Source organism: Phocoena phocoena, chromosome 7 (assembly GCF_963924675.1).
Source record: "Phocoena phocoena chromosome 7, mPhoPho1.1, whole genome shotgun sequence".
In the NCBI taxonomy this organism is placed as follows: Eukaryota; Metazoa; Chordata; class Mammalia; order Artiodactyla; family Phocoenidae; genus Phocoena; species Phocoena phocoena.
The window spans coordinates 94,095,110-94,115,672 of NC_089225.1; the positions used below are offsets into that span (position 1 = coordinate 94,095,110).

Below are 20,563 nucleotides of genomic sequence, written 5' to 3' on the forward strand. Positions count from 1 at the left end.
CCGATGCCCATTCTTTCTTGAAGAAGTAAAATTCTAAGGGTAACTAGATTAGTGTTTCTAGAACTCAGTACCTCTAGAGTTCCTGGTCCATAGTGTAAACCACACTTAGCCTAGACCCTGGGTAAGGCTAGTGATTCTCACCCAGGCCACCTGTTAGTCACCTGGGGAGCTATTTTAAAAGAAAAATTACTGATGACAGGTACCTCTCTCTCTCCCCTGAGGTTCTGTTGGTCTGAGATGTGTTTTGGGCATGATTTTGAGTTTTTAAAGCCCCTCAGATGATTGTGATGTGCAACAAGGTAGAACAATAGTGGTATTCTAACATAAGGCATATCTAGGTCTTTAGAGTAGAGCACCCCATGTATGCAGACCCCATGATCTTCATATTGACACAAATGGTCAGTATGCTTGGTGTCTTCCTGCTTGATGTATGAGCATTGAATCTGATTTCAGTTATGAGTCAAAAACATATAGCTATTTAGCTCAGTAGTCTTTCATTATACCTCAGATTTGTGGTGAAAGTTTAATGAAATTAAATTGAGTAGCTCAAAAGTATATGGTTTGTAACATTCAGTGTCACTTATAGTCACTGGTTGACCCAGCCCTGCTAGTACCACACCTGGCATCTGTCAGTTATGTGCTAAGTCTGTGCTGTTTGCTAGGCACTGTGCTCGATGATAAGACAGCACTCCGCCCTCTAGAAACTCCAACAGCTGATTATAAGGTAGTAGAAGGAAAAACTGGAGACTCAAAAATTAACTGCCAAGCTAAGGGAGAGCTTGGTGTGGGACTGGTGGACAGTAATCTAAGGAAATGGCAGAAACAAGGCTGGAGATGTTCATCTACGGCCAAATTTTAAATACCTTGAATTTTCAGCTCAATAAATGCACTTGGAAAAAACCATAATATTGTTTGGCAGTGGAGTTAGAGTATACAAGAATTTTTATTAAGCACTTTGCCTGGCAAAAGCATTTTGTTAAAGAACAGATATGGCCCCCGCTTTCAGGAAGTAAGATCCCAGAATTTAAAAAGCATACTCCATGTTGTCTCCTTAGATAAGCTGCCCATGGCCCTGGAGCCTGAGATAGGAAGAGCCTGGACGAACAGAGGCCAAGCCCTCTGCACTGTTAACCACAGTCCCCACGAGAGTTAACGTCCAGTGAGGCATACATAGTAGATGAATATTTATGAAGTACGATTACGCAGAGGCCTTTTTTGCTTAATTTTAAACTTCATAGTAAGCATCAGTTAATGAAGGTTTCCAGATACTTGAGGTGCTTAAGTAGCAGCAGCCATTTTCAGAGAAAGGATGTGAGGAATTCTGCCTCCTCGCCACGACCAGGTTGGGATTAGAAGGCCACGTGGACTGCTATATAAGAGTAGAAAACATCACTCGTCTTGTTAAATGTCTTTTGGCGAGATGGGCTGATGTTAGGGCCTAGTTAAAGTGAAGCTATCCATCCTCATGCTTCAAAGGGAAATAATTGAAATTTTTTTTTTTTTTGCGGTACGCGGGCCTCTCACTGTTGTGGCCTCTCCCATTGCAGAGCACAGGCTCCGGATGCGCAGACTCAGCAGCCATGGCTCACGGGCCCAGCCGCTCTGCAGCCTGTGGGATCCTCCTGGACCGGGGCACGAACCCGTGTCCCCTGCATCGGCAGGCAGACCCTCAGCCACTGCGCCACCAGGGAAGCCCCAATAATTGAATTTTTAAACCAGGATTAAAAAAAAAAAAAAAAAAAAAGCATACTCCAAGGTGCTGATTATTGTCTCAGAAGGGGTTCAGTGGTGTCTGTACCCCCTTCTGCCACAGTCAGGACTGAGTGCCTTGGGCTTCAGAGTGCCACTTAAGTGGTTCTATTTCTGTTTGTTATTTTATACAATGGCATGATAATCTTTCCCCCTTGAACTAGGATGCATCATTCAGGACTCTCCAGAGAGGCAGAACCAATAGAATGCGTGTGTGTCCGGTGTCTGTGTGTGTGTATGTATGGGGGTGGTGGGGACTGATTTATTTTAAGGAATTGGCTCACACAATTGTTGGGGCTGGCAAACTTGAAATTTGTAGAGCAGGCCAGCAAGTTGGAAATTCAGGCAGGATTTCTCTATTACAGTCCAGAGACAGAATTCCTTCAACTGATTGGATGAGGCCTACCAACATTACCAAGGGTAACCTTTACTTAAAGTCAGCTGATTGTAAATTTTAGTCGCATTTACAAAATACCTGTACAGAAACCTCTAGACTAGTGTTTGACACAGCAGCTGGTCACCATAGTGTAGCCAAGTTGACACATAAAATCACATAGGGTGAAAGCTTATCAATCAGTTTTTGTTAAACAGGTACAGTAAGTCAAGGCAAATAATTTTAGTCATTGCATTAAAAAAAAACCTATCATCCAGGTGAGAGTTGAGTACACATTACAGTTTTGGGAGAAAAAGGTAGTCTTTCCTCCCAGCAGTACCTCTTAACCAAAGGTGTCTCAGCTAAGTGACCCCAGAAAAATCAGAAAAGAAAGAAATCTAGGAAGGGATAGTGTGCTGCTTGCAAGTGTCTGGGGCTTAGTCTTTGTTGCAAATGCAGCATCACCTTTGGAATGTAAGGGCACCGAGCCTAACCATCAGGAATTGTAATGTCTGGTAATGAAGCTGCAGAGAGGAGTTTCAGTTACGACTAGATATGGGCTGGTGTCCTTACATGATTCTAGTATCAACAGAACTGATTTCAGTTGGTTGCGGTTTAAGACAACTCTGAAAACATCACCATGTCTGAATAGGAAGAAAACATGGTAAACAGCAGAGTGGAGCCCATTGTTGTGATTTACGCTCAGCGCACACTCTGTCCTGTGTGACTTGCAGTTATGCCTTTGTGTCTGCTTCAGTATCACATGAACCCTTCATTTTTTTTCAGAATGAAAACTTAATCCTTTATATTAACAATATTTTTAAATGGCACCTGTTGATTTTTGGAGAGAAATGTGGAAGGAAAAGTGTACATACAGATGATAATGGGGAGAATTAGTGAGATTCTGGCTCAAGGAAGTTGATTCCTTGTGGTTTTAATAGGAGAGACATGCTTCAGCTTTTTCTCTTAGGTAAGTTATGGAAGTGTAATCACTTTTGGCCATACACTAAAATATTCATTTACATTTTCTTCAGAGCAAGTGTTTTTATTTATTTATTTAAATTTATTTATTTATTTTTTGTTTTTTTGGCTGTGTTGGGTCTCCGTTGCTGCACACGGGCTTTCTCTAGTTGCGGCAAGTGGGGGCTACTCTTCATTGCGGTACGTGGGCTTCTTACTGCAGTGGCTTCTCTTGTTGCAGAGCACAGGCTCTAGGCGCGTGGGCTTCAGTAGTTGTGGCACGCAGGCTTAGTAGTTGTGGCTCACGGGCTCTAGAGCGCAGGCTCAGTAGTTGTGGCACAGGGGCTGAGTCGCCCCGCAGCATGTGGGATCTTCCCGGACCAGGGCTCGAACCCGTGTCCCCTGCATTGGCAGGCGAATTCTTAACCACTGCGCCACCAGGGAAGTCCCAAAGCAAGTGTTAAGTTTGGCCACTTACCAAATAATCACTTAAGGAAACTTGGCTATAATCAGAGATTGGAGAACAGTCCTCATAGTCCATTAAAATTCTTTCAAGATATTTACCATAAGTTATTTAAAGTTAGCAGCTGTCACATTATTGCTATTAAATGTTGATGATTTGAAAGGAAATAATTATTCAGGATGTCCATTTTAAATGAAAGTTAAATCATAACTTTACACTTGTACGTCTTAAGGAGAGCTGTTTCCCTCCAGTGTATTCTAGAAATATGTGGATTTTATGATTCTTTGAGAAATATAGGTACGTCAGCCTTGCTGCAGAAATAGAAAGTTCTTTCATGACATAAGCATAGACAGTCACTATTCTTTTCAATAACTGATACCTCTATTTCATTTCAAAGCCTAGACATAAATATTACCCCTCTTTTTCATTCATGTTTATTGTCATTATAACTTGTGAATTCTTTCATTTAACTTTTCTGTTTCTAGTTTTTATTGTTAGACATGCCATCAATGTTTGATGTTTGATAAGGTCTTTTATATTTTTTCCTCCGGCTTTATTTTATTTATTTATATTTATTGAGTTAACATTGGTTTATAACATTATGTAAATTTCTGTGTACAACATTATATTTTGACTTCTGTATACACTACAGCATGCTCACCACCAAAAGTTTAGTGTCCATTCATCCCCATACAGCTGACCCCCTCTACCCATTTCGCCCTCCCCTCATGCCTTCCCTTTTGGTAACCACCACTCTATTCTCTGTATCTGTGTGTTTGTTTTTGTTTAGTTTGGTTTGTTCATTTATTTTGTTTTGTTTTTATATTCCACATATGAGTGAAATCATATACTATTTGTCTTTCTCTATCTGACTTATTTCTCTTAGCATAATACTCTCAAGGTCCATCATTCAAAAAGATATATACACTTCTTTGTTCACCGCAGCATTATTTACAATAACCAAGATATGGAAAAAACCTAAGTGCCCATCGTTGATGAATGGATAAAGAGGTGGTATACATATACAATGGAATACTCCTTAGCCGTAAAAAGATGGAAATCCTGCCATTTGCGACAACGTGGATGGGCCTTCGTAGCGCCTGTGCACCCTTCCTCCGTCAGCTCATTTCACAGGGCGTGGCTCTGTGGTGGGTAGGAGGTGTGCCTGTTTATCCTGGCACATTCCAGGAGCATCTGAGAACCACAGTCAGTGAGAGGCCTGGACTTGTGAAAGGTCGAGATAAGCTGATTCTTCATTTGAAGTTTATCTTCTTTATTTAAAAAAATGTTTCTTTTAAGTTTTTCCTACTAACCTGTGTTAGGGATAGAACAGTGGTTCTCAGCCAAGGGTGATTTTGTTCCCCAGGAGACATTGCCATTGTCCAGAGATTCTGGGTGGTTACAGCAGGCGGCGTGCTACTGCCTCCTAGTGGGTGCAGGCCCCCACAACAAAGGATGCTGCTTCTGAGAAGCCCTGGGCTAAAAGAATTTAAACAAGTCAGAGCCTTCACTAAGGCGGAAGATACTGGCTTAAGTTGTGTAGAATTTTATTCAGCTGGAATGAATCCTTATGATCTCCTAGCTGAGTTTTTATTTCTTAAAACTGAAAGCTTACAAGGAAGCCTGATAGATAAAACAGAGAAAGGTGATGCTTCTCACTTGATGGGCAGTGGGAGTGGCAAATTGGGGTTGCCCAGGCCCACGGGACTTGGAAGAACCCTCAGGACCTCAAGGAACAGAACCTGAAAAATACTGATCTAGTCCAAACTCCTTATTTTATATATGAAGAAACTTAGGGCTGAGACGTAAAATGATGTGTCTGAGATCTCATAGTAAGTCACTGGCCTTACAGTTGTTGGACTGACCCCCAGTCCTCCATTCTTTTTACTCCATATTAAGAGCACAGAGGGGAAAGAGGATTTCTTCCCATGGCTTTGGAATATTGTTTCTTACGGGATTCCAGGATGCTGAGCTATGTCTAAACAATCATTTGATACAAGATCTATGGGGGAGAAAGCATCATTTTAGCACTTGTTTTCCTTACAGCTGCCTAATCTAGCCTGCTTTTTTGTTGTTGACATTTATTGATTTTTCCATCGTAGCATCACAGATGCTCAGTGCTTAGTGATCTGGTCATTATCTAGATGCAGTCTAGAGATGTGAAGTTGACTTTCTCAGTGTCTCACAACAAGTTCATGGCTAGCTGAATTGCCTAGAGCCCAGACCCTGGATTCCCACTATAGTCATCTCCATGCCTCCGCCTTAGAATGCCACCAGCTGCATGTACATAAAGAAAAGAGGCTCATGCTCCCTCTTTCAAAAGAGATCTCCAAAACTAATTTGTGAAGGATTATAAGATAAAATTTAGGAATCATTTCTTGAGAACAGTTTTCTCTCACTGCCGGCCGCTCTTGGACCCCATGACACTCTTCTTTGCTCTTTTCCACTTTCCTTTTCTGCCTTAGATCTCTAGTGTAATTGTTCTGGATGTTAGTATGAGAAAAGCGATAATTAAAATATCACAGTGTTACCTTATATTTGTTTAGAGCTTGATACTTTTAAGATACAATTAAAACTTTTTTTGAGGTGGAACATACAGTAAATGCACAAATCTTAAATGTGTACACTGATAAATTCTTACATGCTCATATATCGGAGTACCCACCACCCAGATCAAAATAAAGAGCATTTCCAACTCCTCAGAAGGCTCCCTGATGACATCTGTCACTTGAGAGTCATTTTGCCTGGCTTAACCTTCACATAATTGGAATCATGCCTTTTATGATTCATCCATGATGTTAAAATTGTTCATTCTTTATTATAGCTAGGTAGTATTCGCTTTTATGGCTGTACCACAATTTATTCATCCATTCTCCTAATGATGGACGTTTGATTGTTTCCAAACTTTGGGAATTGTGAATAGAAATGCTGTGAGTATTCTTATACCTATCATTTGGTAGACATGTTTTGGGTGTATTCCTAGGAATTGGAACATAAAATCTACAGTACCACAAAGCATTTTTGTATACTTTATTTTACCTGAGAAGCAATACAACCCCATGAAATAGACAGGGTCAGTAGTAGTATTCCCATCTTATTTTTGAGGAAGACTAGTTATAGAGAGGCCAGGCGGCTTGCCCGGGGTTACTGAGGAGCGGCAGTGCTTAGGTTATGGTTCTTCCCTCCACACTAGTCAGCAGGATTTCTCTGCTCCACTGTGTTGCCTTTATAGCATGAGAATAGCGTTAATGGAGCCTAAGTGTGTGTCGTTGTAGACAAAATTCATGCAAGCGGATTTTCATTCTTCCTGATGCTTTTGTGTATCTGGATTATGGGTGATTCTTTGGAATCACCTGATGGTGTTGGAATAAGCCCGGTGGAAGCCATGTGTTTTCAGTTTGGGGATTGGTAAGGGTCTGAGGACAAGCTGATTTTTAGTTTTTAGTCTTATGGAGCAATAGGACTGGAAGCTTCTCTATAGAGGTTATTGATGCCATTTCTCTGCTTGTGGCCAGGACTGTATTTCGGTGTACCTGAGAAGTAGTAGTTTATCCATTTCATAAAGATCTCCAAGTAAGGAGGTTCTTTCTTGGTAACCCCAAGTAAATGATGGTGGTTTGAGGATGGAGGACAGAACAACGGTTCTTTCTGTTTATTCTCTGCTTTTTCAGCATATTGCAGAGAGAAAGAACAAAAGAAAAGTCAAGAGTTGATGTGTGACCCTTTCGGCTGCGTTCAAAGAACCTGTTGCTTTTATTGAGAAAACAGGCCAGTCGTTGAATTCTCTGCTTTATCTCTAGCTTCCCTGTCACTGCACAGCCTGGAAATTACTTGTAGTTAAAAACTCTGATGGTAAGGAGTGATATGATATGTGTAAGAGATCAGCCTTGCCTGGGGCTTTGGGGAGGATAATGGATGGCAGCCCAGCTTTTAGCTGTAATTTGCTTGAGCAGAAATGTGAAGCAGATCTGTCAGGAAATCAGTTGCAGATGTTTAGCACTTGATGGAAATGGAAGTTTGTTTGCTGCCGTTCCTTTCTTCCTAGGAGCTTGGCCTCATCTCAGAGACATGCCATTTGTGTTTAATTGTATATACCATGGTCATACTGTGCAGACAGTCCTATCTTCATTTATCCTGTAATTGCAGTGTGAAAGGGGCTTTTGCAGGTGAGGAGGGAATGGGAATTAGAGCTTTTAGAGGCTGCGTGCCAAAAAACATTAGGAATTTTCTAGATTCATCAATAAATACCTACCATGTATCAGGTTTCTAAGGGATGATAAAAGACATAGTGGACTACAGAAACACTGAGACCATGGAGCTTGTGTTTGAAGGTGCCGGTTGTTTGTAGCCCCACAGAGGTGTATGGTAAGACACAGCTCTAACTTTTATTCACTTCTTACCAGCTGGATAAGTCTTTGTCCTTTGCGCTGGTATTCTTGCTGCAGGGAAAACCATGTGGGGATTAATGATCGTGAGTAGGAGAGGAGAGGAATAAAATAAAAAATATTTTTTCAATATTGATAATAATTAGAATCATAAGTAAAGATTAATTTGGGCATCTAAGAGCAGGGTTTAAGCTTTAGATGTAAACCATATGCAAATACAGTATGAATTTCTTATTCATGTATCTCTATGTGGCCCTCAGATATCTTTATTAAAAATCAGCCGAATAAATAGAATTAATGATATGGATGCTGCGTTACAGTTCTGTTCCAGGCTGTGTGCCCACTGCTAGCATTTTCTGTCCCCTTCTGCCCAGCGCTGAACACAGTCCAGTTCAGGGTCAACAGAGGGCTATGGAAAGATTTGTAAATGTCCTTAGAAGAAGAAAAATTCCTTAATCTCTCAATCAAAATTGAAGTTAATGAATGATGAGATGTTTTTGACTGAGGAGGAAAAAGTCCAGGAGGGATGTTGAGTCAAAAACAAACTGTCAGGGACTTCCCTGGTGGTGCAGTGGTTAAGAATCCGCCTGCCAATGCAGGGGACACGGGTTCGAGCCCTGGGCCAGGAAGATCCCACATGCCACGGAGCAACTAAGCCCGTGCGCCATATCTACTGAGCCTGTGCTCTAGAGCCTGAGAGCCACAACTACTGAAGCCCACGCACCTAGAGCCTGTGCTCCACAACAAAAGAAGCCAGCGCAATGAGAAGCCCGTGCACCGCAACGAAGAGTAGCCCCCGTTCGCTGCAGCTAGAGAAAGCCTGCGCACAGCAGTGAAGGCCCAACACAGCCAAAAATAAATTAATTAATTTTTAAAAAACCAAAAAAACCTGTCATGGCCATGTCCAAGGTGCTAACAAGGCCTATTTACAGATCTTAGGTTTCCGAGGCCTCCATTATGTCCACTGTACCATAGAAATCACAGGGATATATAGGGAAAGCGGTTCTTGCCATGCTTTCATGTCGAGAAGGTGAGGACAGTGCGTACGAGTACACCTTTCCTTCTTGGGTGGAGCTACTACAGGAGCAAGTGGGCCGAAAGGCTCGCTCACTGCCTGCAGGCTCCATGCACACTGACCCTGAGGGATGCTTGCCGGGAGAGGCGTGCCTCGCCTCCCACCTCCCCTTTTAAAAACACTCACTCCTGCAGCCTTGTCTCTGCCACCATGTTATGTACTTGTGCTACAAGAAGATCAACTCTCGTGTGAGGATGGATAAGTGGTTCATAGAAACTAGCTCTTAGATGCAGTTACCACACACCTTAAAGGATAAGAGTCCCCACTGCTATCTCTTGGAGGGACAGGATGGAGGGCAGGAATGTTCAGATAGTCTTCAAGGGCACTCACTACCCTTTTAACATCTGAGTTGCATTCCTAGATGCTTGCAAACTTCAATTCAGGGCCCTTGCTTTTCTACGTAGCTGCCTTTTAGAAGTTCCAAGTCTACAACACTGATGCTAAGCAGAAGTGTACACTAGAAGTTTTCTCATCCACCTTCGTGTTTTCAAACAATTTCTAACAGAAATTTAAAGATTGCCAGAAAAAGAATTGAACAGTCTCCCAAGCTCACCCATTTCTGTGTTTCACATCTCTAAAAGAAGTCCTTCCTTTTACCTTTTTTGTCCTCAGTGAAACTGAGGAATAGATGGTTATAATCTTTAAGTCCAGACACTTGATTCTTAATGCTCTCTTCAAAAGAGGCAGAGACATACCTGTTTGGGGTGTTTGGTTCTCTTCTGAACCCTCAGGAGCCCACATGCCCCCTGTGGAAGCAGAAATGGGAATGTCTGCTGTCCTCTGTGCCTGATGTAGGACCCTCCGCGTGCTCGCTGCCTTGGCGAGCCGTGTCATTTCCTCCCTCTCGTCAAGAACTTTCTCTGTGACTAGTTAGTGCACTATTCAACCTCACAATTGGTCCTCTCATCCAGAGCCAAATGAAGGGGTGTACGTCAAGATGGTGTTTCTTTGGGGCCATTTGCATGCGTTCCTCCATTAAAGGAGGCAAAAACATCCTTTTGGTATTGTGCCTGACTTCTATTCACAGTTTCTGGCCCCCAAAGAAAATCCAGATGAAGACACAGCAGCTGTATGTGAGGAAGGTGGTGACGTGGATGATTTGGTAAGTACTTTTAATATATAGCAGGTGTTCTAATGCTTGAACTTGCCTAAGCTGTAAATACAGCCACAAAGCCTGCTTACCATAGACTTGCTTCTTATTTTCTTTTTCTCTTTTTTTTTAAATAGATCTTTATTGGAATATAATTGCTTCACAATACCGTGCTAGTTTCTGTTGTACACCAAAGTGAATCAGCCATAAGCATGCACATGCCACCATATCCCCTCCCTCTTGAGCCTCCCTCCCATCCTCCCTATCCCACCCCTCTAGGTCATTGCAAAGCACCGAGCTGATCTCCCTGTGCTGTGCTGCTGCTTCCCACTAGCTAACTATTTTACATTCGGTAGTGTATACATGTCGATGCTACTCTCACTTCGCCCCAGCTTCCGCCTCCCACCCCATGGCCTCAAGTCCATTCTCTATATCTACATCTTTATTCCTGCCCTGCAACTAGGTTCATCAGTACCTTTTTTTTTTTTTTACATTCCGTATATATGCATTAGAATGCAGTATTTGTTTTTGTCTTTCTGACTTACTTCACTCTGTATGATAGACTCTAGGTCCACCCACCTCACTACAAATAACTCAGTTTCGTTTCTTTTTATGGCTGAGTAATATTCCATTGTATATATGTGCCACATCTTCTTTATCCATTCATCTGTCGATGGACATTTAGGTTGCTTCCATGTCCTGGCTACTGTAAATAGTACTGCAGTGAACATTGTGGTACATGTCTCTTTTTGAATTATGGTTTTCTCAGGGTATATGTCCAGGGATTGCTGGGTCGTATGGTAGTTCTATTTTTAGTTTTTTAAGGAACCTCCATACTATTTTCCATAGTGGTTGTATCAATTTACATTCCCACCAAGAGTGCAGGAGGGTTCCCTTTTCACCACACCCTTTCCAGCATTTATTGTTTCTAGATTTTTTGATAATAGCCATTCTGATGGGTGTGAGGTGATACCTCACTGTAGTTTTGATTTGCATTTCTTTAATAATTAATGATGTTGAACATCTTTTCATGCGCCTCTTGGCCATCTGTATGTCTTCCTTGGTGAAATGTCTGTTTAGGTCTTCCACCCAGTTTTTAACTGGATTGTTTGTTTTTTTGTTATTGAGCTCCATGAGCTGTTTGTATACTTCGTAGATTAATCCTTTGTCTATTGTTTCACTTGCAAATATTTTCTCCTATTCTGAGGGTTGTCTTTTTATCTTGTTTATGGTTTCCTTTGCTGTGCAAAAGCTTTGAAGTCTAATTAAGTCCCATTTGTTTATTTTTGTTTTTATTTCCATTACTGTAGGAGGTGGGTCAAAAAGGATCTTCCTGTGGTTTATGTCAAAGAGTGTTTTTTCTGTGTTTCCCTTTAAGAGTTTTATAGTGTCTGGTCTTACATTTAGGTCTTTAATCTATTTAGAGTTTATTTTTGTGTATGGTGTTAGGGAGTGTTCTAATTTCATTTTTTGACATGTAGCTGTCCACTTTTCCCAGCACCATTTATTGAACAGGCTGTCTTTTCTCCATTGTATGTTCTTGCCTCCTTTGTTGTAAATTAGGTGATCACATGTGCATGGGTTTATCTCTGGGCTTTCTATCCTGTACCATTGATCTATATTTCTGTTTTTGTGCCAGTACCATACTGTCTTGATTACTGTAACTTCGTGGTATAGTTTGAAGTCGGGGAGCCTGATTCCTCCGACTCCGTTTTTCTTTCTCAAGATTGCTTTGGCTGTTCAGGGTCTTTTGTGTTTCCATATGAATTGTAAAATTTTTTGTTCTAATTCTGTGAAGGATGCCATTAGTAGTTTGATAGGGATTGCATTGAATCTGTAGAGTGCTTTGGGTAGTATAGTCATTTTCACAGTATTGATTCTTCCAATCCAAGAACATGCTATATTTCTCCGTCTGTTTATGTCATCTTTGATTTCTTTCATCAGTGTTTTATAGTTTTCTGAGTACAAGTGTTTTAGGCAGGTTTATTCCTAGGTATTTTATTCTTTTTGTTGCAGTGGTAAATGGGATTGTTTCCTTAATTTCTCTTTCTGATTTTTCGTTGTTGGTGTATAGGAATGCCAGAGATTTCTGTGCATTAACTTGGTATCCTGCAACTTTATCAAATTCATTGATTAGTTCTAGTAGTTTTCTGGTGGCATCTTTAGGATTTTCGATGTATCATGTCATCAGCAAACAGTGACAGTTTGACTTCTTCTTTTCCAGTTTGTGTTCCTTTTTCTCCTTTTTCTTCTCTGATTGCCGTGGCTAGGACTTCCAAAACTATGTTGAGTAAGAGTGGTGGGAGTGGACATCCCTGTCTTGTACCTGTTCTTAGTGGAAACGCTTTCAGTTTTTCACCATTGAGTATGATGCTTGCTGTGGGTTTGTCATATATGGCCTTTATTATGTTGAGGTAGTTTCCCTCTATGCCTATTTTCTGGAGAGTTTTTATCATAGATGTGTGTTGAATTTTGTCAAAAGCTTTTTCTGCATCTATTGAGATGATCATATGGTTTTCATTCTTTAATTTGTTAATATGGTATATCACATTGATTAATTTGCATATATTGAAGAATCCTTGCATCCTTGGGATAAATCCCACTTGGTCATGGTGTATGATCCTTTTAATATGTTGTTGAATTCTGTTTGCTAGTGTTTTGTTGAGAATTTTTGCATCTATGTTCATCAGTGATATTGGTCTATAATTTTCTTTTTTTGTGATACCTTTGTCTGGTGTTGGTATCAGGGTGATGGTGGCTTCGTAGAATGAATTTGAGAGTGTTTCTCCCTCTGCAATTTTTTGGAAGAGTTTGAGAAGGATCGATGTTAGCTCTTCTCTAAATATTTGATAGAATTTGCCTGTGAAGCCATCTGGTCCTGGACTTTTGTTTGTTGGAAGATTTTAAATTATGGTTTCAATTTCATTACTTGGGATAGGTCTGTTTATATTTTCTAGTTTGTCCTCGTTCAGTCTTGGAAAATTGTACCTTTCCAAGGATTTGTCCATTTCTTCGTGTGTACATTTTATTGGCATATAGCTGTTTGTAGTAGTCTCTTATAATCCTTTGTATTTCTGCAGTGTCAGTTGTGATTTCTCCTTTTTCGTTTCTAATTTTATTGATTTACGTCCTCTCCCTTTTTTTCTTGATGAGTCTGCCTAAGTGTTTATCAGTTTTATCTTCTCAAAGAGCCGCTTATAGTTTTATTGATCTTTGCTATTGTTTTCTTCATTTCTATTTCATTTATTTCTGCTCTGATTTTTGTGATTTCTTTCCTTCTACTGACTTTGGGTTTTCTTTGCTCTTCTTTCTCTAGGTGTTTTAAGTGTAGGGTTAGATTGTTTATTTGAGATTTTTCTTGTTTCTTGAGGTGAGATTGAATTGCTATAAACTTCCCTCTTAGAACTGCTTTTGCTGTGCCCCATAGGTTTTGGGTCATCGTATTTTCATTGTCATTTGTTTCTATATATTTTTTAATTTCTTCTTTGATTTCTTCAGTGATCTCTTGGTTATTTAGTAAGGCATTGTTTAGCCTCCATGTATTTTGTGTTTTTTACATTTTTTTTTTCCTGTAATTGATTTCCAGTCTCATAGTGTTGTGTTCAAAAAAGAAACTTGATACGATTTCATTTTTCTTAAATTTTCTGAGGCTTGATTTGTGACCCAAGATGTGATCTATCCTGGAGTATGTTCCGTGTGCACTTGAGAAGAAAGTGTATTCTGCCACTTTTGGGTGGAATGTTCTATAAATATCAATTAGATCTATCTGGTCTATTGTGTCATTTAAAGCTTGTGTTTCCTTATTTATTTTCTGTTTGGATAATCTGTCCATTGATGGAAGTGGTGTGTTAAAGTTCCCTACTATGATTGTGTTACTGTCGATTTCTCCTTTCATGGCTGTTAGCATTTGCCTTATGTACTGAGGTGCTCCTATGTTGGGTGTATAAACATTTATAATTGTTATATCTTCTTCTTGAATTGATCCTTTGATCATTATGTAGTGTCCTTCCTTATCTCTTGTAACAGTCTTTATTTTAAAGTCTATTTTATCAGATATGAGTATTGCTAGTCCAGCTTTCTTTTGATTTCCATTTGCATGGAATATCTTTTTCCGTCCCTTCACCTTCAGTCTATATGTGTCCCTAGGTCTGAAGTGGGTCTCCTGTAGGCAGCATATATGTGGGTCTTTTTTTTGTATCCATTCAGCCAGTCTGTGTCTTTTGGTTGGGGCATTTAATCTGTTTACATTCAAGGTTATTATCAATATGTATGTTCCTATTACCATTTTCTTAATTCATCTGGGTTTGTTTTTGCGGGTCTTTTTCTTTTCTAGATAAGTTTCTTTAGCATTTGTTGTAAAGCTGGTTTGGTGGTGCTGAATTCTCTCAGCTTTTGCTTGTCTGAGAAGCTTTTGATTTCTCCATCGAATCTGAAGGAGATCCTTGCTGGGTAGAGTAATCTGGGTTGTAGGTTTTTCTCTTTCATCACTTTAAGTAGATCCTACTCTGGCCTGCAGAGTTTCTGCTGAAAAATCAGCTGGTAACCTTATGGGAATTCCTTTGTATGTTACTTTTTGTTTTTCCCTTGCTGCTTTTAATATTTTTTCTTTGAATTTAATTTTTGTTAGTTTGATTAATATGTGTCTTGGTGTGTTTTTCCTAGGGTTTATCCTATATGGGACTCTCTGTTCTTCCTGAACTTGGGTGACTGTTTCCTTTCCCATTAGGGAAGTTTTCAACTATAATCTCTTCAAATATTTTCTCAGACCCTTTCTTTTTCTTTTCTTCTTCTGGGACCCCTGTAATTCGAATGTTGGTGCATTTAGTGTTGTCCCAGAGGTCTCTGAGATTGTCTTCAATTCTTTTTCATTCTTTTTTCTTTATTCTGCTCCTCAGCAGTTATTTCCACCGTTTTGTTTTCCAGCTCACATATTTGTGTTTTAATTTCTAACATACCAGCAGCTCTCTACACTATTATTTATTGCCATTATACTTGTAATCAGATAAGTAATTTCATAATGGATGTTCCTGTGCTCTATGGTTTTTTAAGTTTATTGTTCATTCAGTTTAATCCTGTCATTGAAGGACTAAAAAAGAGCTGGGAAGGCTATTCCTGTAGCAGCAAAATGTCATAATTTACTGAAATTGCTCTCAACCAAAATAAGCAATACAATGTGTGATTTGTGTGGGTTGACAAATAAAAACAGCTTTTAAAAAGCCTAATTCTTAAATGTTCTCAGTTAACTTTATGTAAACAGAACAGGCTGATAGGTATTTGGGGATTTCTGGACCTTATCACACTGAGTCTGGATGCCTGGGACGCTGTGTAGAGTATTGGCTTTTGTATCCATCTTTCATGTGTGGAAACTTCCTGCCTTTAAGCCTCACATGACAGCAGTCCAGTAAAAACTTTCAGCCGTTTTGTGGAGAACTTCTTAGGATTGAAATGAAGAGGTACTTAGAATTTAACTCCTAAATTTAACTCCTAAGTTAGTTAGCGGTGAGTAAGTGTGCAAGTCCATGCGTGCCACCAGTGACGAGAACCATTGTCACTATGGTTCTCTCCCCAGAGAAGCAGTGTTCTGGAGTTGGCCTGCTTCCTCTCTAAATCTGTTGTTCCTGTTTACAGCTGGACTTGATATAGCTCATGGATGTGTGGGGAATCTACCAGAGTTTCTATCACTGTGGTGCTGAGAGTTCTATACAGAACAACCTGGAGGAGGTCATTCGAGTAGAACCGGAGGATCTGGAGATGGTCCCTGCAGATGATATAGAAGTGAATCACCTAATTCCCTGTGGAATGAATACAAACGTATACAAGGGATAATTTAGACCCCATACAAGTTAATAAAGAGTCATTATTTTCTGATCAGTGTATTCTTTCTTTTGTGGTCTTATTGATCTCAGTGTATTACACACGTGCTTTGAAGTTCCTGGAAAATGGATTTCATCCCGATCTGGTATATCGTTGAGGATTGCAGGCCTCATGAAATTATCTCGTGTAGAATGATGGCATGGTCACTGGTGAGTTTCTCAATACTCCCCATGAGGTCTAGTCCATTGTCTGATCCTCTTACAGCATCACAGCTTATTCTGATCAAATGGTGGCATTAGTTTCTTACCAACAGAAATCTGGCTTTGGAAAATCATGGCCAGCTTTTTTTTTTTTTTTTTTTAAGCATTTTAGTCATCACATTACTTTGGCTGTACAGCAGGGTGGGTGGGGGAGCACCGTTTCCCTGTGTACCCATTTTAAGCAAAGTTACGATGATGTGCTCATGAAGAAAGGATGCTACTTTGACCCAGCCTCTGACATATCAGTGAACCCTAAAACAAAAACAAGCAAACAGGACTTCCCTGGTGGTGCAGTGGTTGGGAGTCCGCCTGCCGATGCAGGGGACATGGGTTCGTGACCTGGTCCGGGAAGATCCCACATGCCATGGAGCAGCTGGGCCCGTGAGCCATAGCCGCTGAGCCTGCGCGTCCGGAGCCTGTGCTCCGCAACGGGAGAGGCCACGACAGTGAGAGGCCCGTGTACTGCAAAAAAAAAAAGAAAAAGAAAAACAACACAATAACTGAGAGATTCATCACCAGTAGTTAAAAGATTCTGTCATTTCATTACACTCTACTTGCAGGTCTCACAGAAAGTTCGGTTGTGTTAAAACACTTCTTCCTTAATTTTCCCATCTTTCCCAGCTCTACCCAAGTCTCCTTTCCTATCTCTCTGGATGATGTTTCCTTTCCTATAATAAGAAAATAAGAAACGCTTATTTTTTTCCTATCCTCATTTCTTCCCCAAATTCTAACTTCTCCTTCCTTGGTGTCACAAACTTCATGGTACCCAGGCTCCCATATCCTCAGCAGCCCCATAAATAGTCTTTGACTCACTTTATTTTGCGAACATTAAAGGCATCAATGATTCATTCCTCCTGTGGACTGCTGCTAATTACTAATTGCAGAAGAATTCTTCAGTACTGTGCTGAGAATTAAAAACCCTCTGTGCTTTGATTGAAAATGGAACTCCATGAAGAGAGAGGGGAGCTGTTTACTCTGGGCCTTTAGGACATCTCATTATACCGTGCACACTTCAATCAATCTTGACAAACAGTTTGCCCCTGTAAAGCAACCCCAATGAAGGGTATCATATCTTACTGTCCAGTTGGATAGTTGAGGCCCAGGGGAGCTTTGTGACTTGGGCAAAACTGAGACATTTGTCAGAATCAAGAGGGCAAACTTTCTTCCCTAAATTCTTCCTTATTCACATCAGATCCTCCTGGCAGTATGAATCAGTTCCATGAGTATGGCCTCATAAGCATCCCGTGTCTTTGACGGTTTGGGGAATTCTTTCTCGGAAACATCAGTCCTTCTGTCCAACCAGGAAAAGTTTGCATCAGGTTAGTCCTTTGTGATACTTTTTGATTTATGTTATACACAGTGGGATTATTTGTGCTTCCCCTAACTCCACTTTTACCTAAGTTATCTTAATACCCAAAAGAAGAAGCAAGTTTAACAGGCTAGGGAGAGAAAGGACTAAATTAGCTATGTAATTTCATGTAGGCAGAGTATCCGTGCTGTGTTTACTTGTTCAGAACATACTGTTTTGAGTAGGGGCATCATGTTTTAGATGAACACACCAAGGTCCCATTTCCCTGAAATGAGATGTGCAGATCCGTAGAACTTCTAGGTGTTGTGCCTGCCGTGGCCCCAGAGAGCAGCACGCAAGATGTCATCATTAGCTGCAGGCTAGTCCCCGGAAGGCCACTAGTCCCACACATGGTAGGCTTGTGTGGGAATTGGAAGTTATCGGGCCTGGTGCCTTTGGACCTCTGTGTCACTAACATTCACTGACTTGCAGAGGTGGTAGAGATAAAGGAGGGGACTCCCGCCCAGTCACCACCCAAATGTGCTGCCCCCCATTAAAAGCCACTGTCTCAAATGTTGGAGTTTGGTCCTTTGCCAATTAATATATGTATAAAATTTAGAATCTTGAAAATTCCTTGGAAAGCCATGTTGGGGATAGGCGGTGTCTTACCTAGCCCAGCCTGGGTTTTGGAAGTAAATGAACACATATATACTTCTGTTTGAATATGCACAGTGCTGATGACTGGGTTTGCAGCTCATTTCGATTCAGACAACACTGTGATGCAGTCCACTATCTCCCACTGGCCTCACTATATTGTTCTCCCAGGTATTCTAGGTTCAGAACACAAGCTGGTAGCTCAGTCCAGAGTAGAGGCTGTGAGGGGACACGGTGTGGGTGAGGAAAGGACACTAGGCTCGCCCTGATCCTGGATTCGTGTTCTCCCTCTGCAGCTCACTCTGTGGCCTTTTCAAAATGCTAAACATATTACCTGCCTTCCAGGCTTATCAAGGAAGAGCATGCTTGTGAAAGTACTTTGTAAACTATAAAATGCTTTACATGAATAAAACATTATGGTATTATGAAAACTCAAAGTAGAAGGAAGGCATGGGCAGAACTTTTTCATAGGTCTGCCTTCTGTCTTTATTTCCATCTTATTTCTTGCAGAACCTTGAGTGTTCCAGTCTCTGTGTGATCAAGGTAGGGTGTTAGGACCCAGGGTAGGTTTTTTGTTTGTTTGTTTGTCTGTCTGTTTTTGCAGTACGTGGGCCTCTCATTGTCGTGGCCTGTCCCGTTGTGGAGCACAGGCTCCGGACGCGCAGGCTCAGCGGCCATGGCTCACAGGCCCAGCCGCTCCGCGGCATGTGGGATCTTCCCAGACCGGGGCACGAATCCGTGTCCCCTGCATCGGCAGGCGGACTCCCAACCACTGCGCCACCAGGGAAGCCCAGGTTTTTAATAGTTTCAATAAGGTGACCACGCATCCCAGTTTACTTAGGAGTTGTTGTCCTGGCATAATTTACAGTGTCCGCTTTCACTCTCAGAAGTGTCCTCCTAATATGGAGTATGGATTATATGGTCCCCCTGGGTTTTGATCATATAAATTAGTATCAAAACCAGGGCTCAAGCAATGGACATACCCTCCCCTGTGAACCACCCCTCTCCTGTTAGTGCCCTGCTGGAGCTAAATACACAGGGAGCAAACAGCAAGGTGGAAATCAGGGGCAGCTGGGTTGTAGCTCATGACCTATGTTTGTAGCCTGCCTCCTGCGTCCAGATCTTGCCACCAGCTGGCTGCCAAGCCTGGGGCAGGGCAAGAGCACCCTGTTGGGCCCACTCAGAGTAGGGCCAGACTGGCCGCCTGGGGGAGAGAAGAAATGCGCATGTCCTTTAATGTACTTACAATCTGTCGGGGCTTTTAATGACCCCTAATAAATAAGGTCGAGTCACCAATCACATTGGTAAGTCTTCCTCCCGGCAGGCAGCAGGCAGGATGGCCTGGGAGAAGGCAGGACCTTATCACTCAAAGGGGGTTCACAGCTGGCTTTGTAGGAGCTGCTTGAATAAGGGGAACAGGTGCTGCCCGGGGTGTAGAGAAAACAGCCCCAGACACATGCCCCTCTCCCAGCCTCACGTGTACATTCCCCAGGCCCATGGCCTTTGCACTGCGGCATGTGGGGTGGGTGAGGACCCTGAGGGGGGGTCTGACAGACCTGGGAGGAGTCCTCGACTATCATGCCTTAGCTTGGGTGAGTCTCTGAATTTCTCTAAGCCCCTCACAGAGTGGTTGTTCGGATTAGTGAGCACATAGCGTGACGGCAGGATGGGGAGAGGGGCGTAGGAGGAAGATGACATCATCACGGGGAAGCTTGGGGAACAACAGAAGGGGTGGTAGGGTGTTCTGGGTAATTACCAGCCTCCCTTTGGATAAATGTTGTGTTGTAAATGAGGGCAGAGTTTTAGAGATGGAGGAGGTTGAGGTCCAGCGGCTGGCAGGGAGGGGAAATTTGGGAGTAGGGAAGCACGGGCATCTGTGGGGCACGTTTTTCTTAGTTTTTTCCCGTGTGGGGTGTGAGTCTTCACATCCCCACTAAATATTCAGTGAAATCTCTATTTCTCACTAGTGTCTTTAGAGTTGGTTATTTTAGAGGATGCGTATAACTGTGATGAACTCTGACCTGCGTCAAGGAGGGCAAGGGTGACATAGGCTGCCCACGGAGAGTCCAGTCATCTCTGAATTACGTGGGTTCCTTACTGCGGAAACCTGAAATTAGTCAAATGTGAGTAACAGCGAACTCTACTCCTTAGGTCACAGTATAGGCCCCCATGCCCCCAAGCTGTGGTTTCATGGCCAAAACCAAACATCTGTGTAACAATTCCCCTTCCAGGAGTACGAACGAAAATGAACTCTGTTCTTGAAAGTAACAGCAAGCAGATAACAGCTGGACCAGGACAGCACAGAAGGCAGTGTCTGTGATACCTTTGTCATTGCTCCTAATTTAAAAATGGCATTTCCGGCTGTTGGGCTTGAATTTGATCAAATGAGGGAAACTGAGACCAGATCCAACACACCATCGAAGATGCAGACGCATGCCACGTGGCCACGTGC

The 20,563-nt window shown here is 41.8% G+C and overlaps 1 protein-coding gene across 1 annotated transcript in view; it reads left to right on the top strand.

Annotated features, from left to right (window-relative positions):
* The window catches only part of XRCC5 (X-ray repair cross complementing 5), a 99,371-nt gene extending 83,407 nt beyond the window's left edge, over positions 1-15,964 (top strand). The window contains exons 20-21 of the mRNA XM_065880459.1: positions 10,033-10,107; positions 15,724-15,964. Coding sequence (XP_065736531.1) covers positions 10,033-10,107; positions 15,724-15,738 — 90 coding nt within the window. The 3' untranslated portion in view covers positions 15,739-15,964. The remainder of the gene's footprint in view (positions 1-10,032; positions 10,108-15,723) is intronic.
* Positions 15,965-20,563: the final 4,599 nt, after the last annotated feature.